General features: G+C 42.7%; 1 protein-coding gene across 1 annotated transcript in view; it reads right to left on the minus strand.

Moving 5' to 3' along the window:
- The window catches only part of stard9 (StAR-related lipid transfer (START) domain containing 9), a 69,590-nt gene extending 63,048 nt beyond the window's left edge, over positions 1 to 6,542 (minus strand). The window contains exons 1-3 of the mRNA XM_041848167.2: positions 6,132 to 6,542; positions 3,389 to 3,458; positions 254 to 370 (exon numbers count right to left, since the gene is read on the minus strand). Coding sequence (XP_041704101.2) covers positions 254 to 370; positions 3,389 to 3,458; positions 6,132 to 6,178 — 234 coding nt within the window. The 5' untranslated portion in view covers positions 6,179 to 6,542. The remainder of the gene's footprint in view (positions 1 to 253; positions 371 to 3,388; positions 3,459 to 6,131) is intronic.
- Between the last annotated feature and the right edge of the window lie 49 nt (positions 6,543 to 6,591).

Below are 6,591 nucleotides of genomic sequence, written 5' to 3' on the forward strand. Positions count from 1 at the left end.
CCAGGGTGGTATTCCTTAGGGCACACTGTGACCGTAGCAAAACATTTCATTGGACAAGTACAGATAGTACCTTTCCCTTTCACTCCATTTGGAAAAATGTTCTTCCATTACGTGCTTACTGACACCCACCCCTGCAAACACCCCCAAGGCTGCCTGGCACGCACATGCCCGATGCCGCCACTCAACCTGCACGAAACCCGGTACAGAAACAGCTCAAATCAAACCAAATACAACATGCAGGACTCCTTCTTACCTCCTCCTGTGAGGCGTAGTGTGGTTCCTCTGGGGCCACAGACCAGTAGCAGTAGTCAAAACCAAACTCCAGCACCTTCTCCCTGGAGTCTCCATGTCCGTCCTGACGTCCATCCAGCTAGGGGGAGAGAGGGGCACAGACAGAGAGACAGAGAGACAGACCGTCAGTCAGTTAAGAGACTCTCAGAGACACATTTCTTGCTTATCAAAGCTGAGGTATGGTTTGAGCTGTACTGATATATCTGCATGTTTTGCTGCGCATTCAATTAGGTCATCAAAAGAATGTGTTGTTGAAGCTTACGCTTTATGGGACTGAGGTTACAGGGTTACAGCCCAGACAAGAGACCCTGTGTTGTGGTCCTCTGTAGCTCAGCTGGTAGAGCACGGCGCTTGTAACGCCAAGGTAGTGGGTTCGATTCCCGGGACCACCCATACACAAAAATGTATGCACGCATGACTGTAAGTCGCTTTGGATAAAAGCGTCTGCTAAATGGCATATTATTATTATTATTTACCTTGTGTTACTACTAGAGACAACCACTTAATCAGCTACAGTGTCAGCATTAGAGTAATAGGACTGACTGCCCTGGTGTTGACTGTTGACTAAGGGCCATGCCATGAAGGGGGCAACTGAAGGAGAGCATGTATCTACATGCCCGGACAGAACTGTTGAGCTGTTGCTCTGGACAACATTAGTTTACAGCCACTGAGCATCATTTCACAAACAGTGTACGAGACCTTATTAACCGTCGACCTCATGTATTTTCACCATGATACTGTCTAACCTCTTCCTTAACATGGATATATCGTTGTCTCCATGTTTTAAAGCTGACATCACCATCCTTCAATGTTTTAGAATACACTCTCAGTTTAAGGGGATCAGGTTGAGCAGGGCACATACGAGTGGCCATTAATCTAGTCAATCATCAATAATGTTTCTAACAGTAGCATTAGGCCACACTAAAACGTAGGTATTCATTCCTCACAGCCAATTGACTGCAGTTAAAAGCTGCTCCTTCAACCATGCACCATTGTTATGATACTGAACAATAGGCCTGCTTAGGTTGGCTGATCTGAGAGTGAACGTGTGTTTTTGGAGCTTGGACCATATAGCACACAGGCTTAGATATGGTGTGTGAGCTCATCTCTCTCTCCATCCCTCTATCTCCATTTCTCAGTCTCCTCTTCCTTCATTCTTCTGTCCTCCCCTGCCCTCTCTCCCATCCCTTTTCAGTTATTCTCCTCTCCCTCTTCCCCTCTTTTCTCTATCCCTCACTTTCTCCATCTTAATCCAAACTGTCCCGCTTGCCTAAAATAATTATTCCCATGGGACCCTGCTCCAGTCTGCTCCAAGCTGCTCTATAACAGCAGGACGCCATATGTGGCTCGTCTCTGTCACATCATTTCTAAAACACATATCCTCTCCCTTTTCTAACCTCTGCCGTAAACATCTCCAGCACTGAGCAACCGGTGAGAACTAAATTGTATTTATAATATTGTAAAGCTGAACATTCACACTTAATAAACTTGATTTTGAGTCACTAAGAGGGAGTAATAAATCAGGTTCCTCCTAATTTCTGGATCTGGGAGGCAATAATTATATTGTGGGGGGGAAGCTAAACTGTCACAGATACTCAGTCATGCTACCGAGTCAGTTTTAAACCACTTGCTCTAACGAAGGTATGAGGGTTGTAACTTGGGTTCACAACTTGTCATCAGCCACTGAATAGCAGAGGCTTGAGTGTCCTATTGGAGTGTGTGTATGCGTGTCGTGGTGTCTGTGGGAGGATCCCTTTACATGTGTGTGTTTGTGTGGGTGTTCTACGTGTGTGTGTGTGTGTGCGTGTTTGTGTGTGTGCTCTGTTGTGTCTATGTGCGTGCCTGTGGGCCCTGTGTGTGACAGTCCCTCCCTCTAAGTGTCTCAGAGTGTGTGAGGGAGTGTGTGTGAGGGAGTGTGTGTGAGGGAGTGTGTGTGAGGGAGTGTGTGTGAGGGAGAGTATGCTCTGCTCTGCACAATCATTATGAATAATATTGGAATCAGACAGCAAAGGGCCCAGTCCTGAGTGTAAACATCCTGCGTGTGAGAGACAGATACCCTCTGGATGCCCCCATCTCCTAGGAGCCTGCTGCCCTCAACCTGCCCTACACACATAAACAGTATGTCAAGATCGCTGCCTCAGCTCTGATGTTGATTGACAGATATACAGTATTTGCCAATATCACAGAGCAATATAATGTGGGAATATCACATCAATAACATACAGTATCAGATTCAACTGTACAGTACACACTAATAAATGAGGGTTCCTCAAGGGTTCTTTTGGGAAGATTGATGGTTCTATGTGAAACCATAATGACTCAAAGAACCCTTTGAGCTCTTCAATGTTTTTTTTTTTTACAGTTTACAAAAGGGTTGTTTGCTCTTTTAGTGATAATTAAAATGTAAGGGAGGTAGCTCATTAGAATATTTTGGGTTGTGGTTTGTTCACAGCTCTTTTTGTGCAACTGTGAGTGAGAGTGTCATTCCAGTTTATCTAATGTGTTGTGTTATGCCATTCTATTTGACTATGGCCAGTGATGGTGTCTTGTATGGCCTTGTGTCAAATGAGAACAGTTGATTAAATCGGTCAGGGACACAAGCTGTTCCAGAGGTAGCTCATTTTAACTTGTCAATTACACAATAATAACACCTATGGAATTTTAACAATATAATTTGGCTGACCAGAATAAAACACCCTGTATGGTTTTTCAAAAGGATCTACAAAGAACCTTTCAGATTGAGAACCATAAAATAACCATAAAAAGAACCATAAAAAATTGTTCTATATAGCCCCAAAAATGTTTGTAACCATAGCAGAACCCTTTTCCGCTACAGTATAAAGAACATTTTTTTTGGTTCTTTATTGAACCTTAGGAAATGGTTATTTATAGCATCATACAGGTTCAATTTAGAACCTTATGAGCATGGTTCTTGATTGAACCTTAAAGAAGTGGTTCTATATAGCCCCAAAAATGGTTCCGCTATGGTTACAAGCCAAATAACCCCTATCTGGTATTATTTAGAACCATTTTTTCTGTGTGTATCAGATTCACTTGTGCAGTTACATGCTGGGTAAAAAGGCAGTATTGGACTCACCTTAGTATTCTTTATCCTAACCAACTTGTCCTCCACCTGCACAGCAAGCTTCCCTCCATCCACACCTTCCCTGTGGAAGACAGAGAAACAGACGTTGTGTTAGCATACTTTCATTTTTATAGTTTCACGTAGAAACATGCATTTGCCCACATTAACTACACATTATTAGTGCCCAGTCAGGGGGCATGTTGGGGAGATGGGTAACAGATGCGAAGGAAGAGGGGAAGTCATGGTGGACAGACATGACCATAAACTGGTGGTCCTCTCTAGCTGTTAGTAGAGCACGGCACTTGCAACGACAGGATAGTGGGTTCAATTCCTGGGACCACCCGTACGTAAAATGTATGCACACATGACAGTCAGTCGCTTTGGATAAAAGTGTCTGCTAAATGACATACTATTATTCTATATTAACTGAATATCAGAGGCAATGACAAGAACAAATAAGGTGACAGACCATGTCATTCATTCATCGGTTCTTCTGACCTATCCACGTCACACAGCTGGACAGGTTGGCTACATGAGACCTAGCATTATTATAATTAATGGTTGTTACAGAGACAATAGGGCCATCGTTTCATCTGTACCATATTTTCAAATGCCAGATGATCAGTCTGTTTTATGTACTTAATTTCTGTGACTTTTAAAAAGAAGGCGGGACTGCAGGCAAATCTAGCAAATATAATGAACTGTTACTTGAGACTAGTGACATGAGACTATTACATGATGTGAAAGACAATCCAGAAAATCCCTGAATCAGAGTTGTGTAAATCTCAATACTGACCAGTTCTTATGCAAAAGAAAACAGTCCAAAACGGGCCCTGCAAAGAGTCCCTCGGGTGAGGAAGCTTGAGCCATTCCTGGGACAAAAGCCCATGTGTGTGTCTCTCTCTCTCCGGCATCTGGTTGTGTGTGTGTGTGTGTGTGTGTGTGTGTGTGTGTGGAGCAAGGACAGATGTGTGTGCTCCAGCTGCTGTCTCTGGACACATCTGATGCAACAGAATGAAATCTGAGGCTCTAGTAGAGTAGCGCTGAATGAGTTTAAAACTCCTTGAGCGATAATGGGGGATTGCAACAATGAGGGAACGCTGCAATAGCACTAATAACTTCTCTGTCCTTGGTCTGTGTGTGTGTGTGTCGTGTGGTAGAGAAATCAGACCAGGAACTCTGTTGTAAGTTGTAATAAGCACATGCTCCACCACGTGGGATTCATTTTGCCAACCCCAGCTGCCCAACCCAAAACCACGACAACCTCAGAGAGACGGCTTCTAACTGGGGTTCTACCAGCATGAGTGGAAGGAGGAGGAAGGAGATGGAAAACAAAATGAGGCCTCCTCTGTTTTGACACAAACTGAAATAGATATAGGCCTATTTCTCAAATGGATTGACACATTGTAGCACATGTAGTAGCTAGTGCTCTCTTCTCTCTTTCTTTCTTTGTCTGTCTCTCTCTTTCCCTCTCTCTCTATCACTCTCCAAAGGCTTCACAGCATACTGTAGCCAATTGGAAAGAGTCGGATTGGCTGTCAGTAGACAAAGGATAGATTAGGTAGAGGGCCGATTGGTCCTTTGAGAAACATGTAACAGCTTGGGTTCTTCTGTTATCTCTGTGTCACAGTGCAAAGCCTGAATGATGGCATGACAGCTACCATTAAACTGTACTGAAGTGCAAAACATTTGACATTAACATATAAACACACACACACACACTGTACAACACACACATACACACACACATACCAGCAACAACTCAAATCCCTGTAAAAGACACAACCAGGAAGCATGTATTTGCATGACAGTGAACGTTAGCTATAAAGTCCCATCTTGTAATGCAAAGCGCAAGGAAAGGATTTAAAACAACCAATGATGTTCAGGAAAAGACATTAAAAAAATGCTTTATAGCTAGGCATATATTACTTGGCCAAATGCAATGGCAAAATACAGTTAACTTAAATTTGACTTAACTCTACAACCCCACCCCTTAAGCACCCCAAAGGACCTTTAACTCAACATACTATTGTAATTTGGGCTAATAGGTGGGTAGAGAGGGGGCGCTTGTGTATGCACACTGCTTACTACACTAGTCTAGCTACCCCAAGATTGTGTTTTTAATGCAGCTGTAAAATAGACAAAAGTTTTTCTATGAGTGTTTCACCAACAAATGTTGCATATTAGGTTGTGATACAACTGAGCGACATAACAAAATTAAGGGACATGTATTCACTAGAAGGCAGCATATTAATTTGTTGTGCTAACACTGTAATTTCAATAGTGTTGTTACTGTAGCACATTGATTACTACTTTAGTAATTGCATAGTAATGGAGTGAGTGGAGCCAATATATGTTTTTATTCTGACAGTGTACATGGGTATCATGGCTTTTCAAGAAGTAACTTGCAAACTGAGACATAGGGTGTATACACAGTACAGAAGTCATGTACATTTTAGGCATATAGGCTACCTACATTGCATCATCATGACATGAAATACATTGTATCAGAATGTAGGCTAGGAGATCGAATGAGCTGGAGCTGCCCAATTCAGTCCAATTCCCATGCGTAGCAACACTGACAACACCCACACACACACACAACAGCAGAAGAAATCACAACTATTGTCATCTATTATAAAAGGATCATAGAGTAGATCATCTGTCCAATCACTTGCATATGAAGCAAAGCTAGTTAGTAGTCCAACTTTATTGACAATGAACTCAGAATAGAAAAGAAATAGGCTGAATTTACCTTGCGTTGAGAGGGCGAACTCGAATCGCGACTTTCACATTTGCCATAGTTCCTCACTTGGTAAAGGCGACTCGTTATGATATAAACTCCCCTTAATAATTACATTCACCCGTTAAAACGGGAAAACGTGTATTCACCATCCGTCAACCAAGACATTTCTCACAGTAAAAAGAGCTGCTTCGTCCCGACGCTCAACGGACAGTGGGACACACCGAACGAAACATCCTGCTGGCCTGGCGAGTCTATGTAGAGAGACCGAGTGAGGCGGAGTACAGTTCAGAGGACGCTTGCCTTGCCATTAGAATACATGGGGCATATGAGATTTCACAAGCGCATTAAATTCCCTCATGAAAATGTATTCATGCAAATACAGTAGGCCTACAGTGACAAAGTATGAAAATTATGACAGAATTAAAAGGAGCCCCCCCCAGAACATATCTTCATTAGTTCAATCAAAAGC

Source organism: Coregonus clupeaformis, chromosome 11 (genome assembly GCF_020615455.1).
Source record: "Coregonus clupeaformis isolate EN_2021a chromosome 11, ASM2061545v1, whole genome shotgun sequence".
Taxonomy (NCBI): Eukaryota; Metazoa; Chordata; class Actinopteri; order Salmoniformes; family Salmonidae; genus Coregonus; species Coregonus clupeaformis.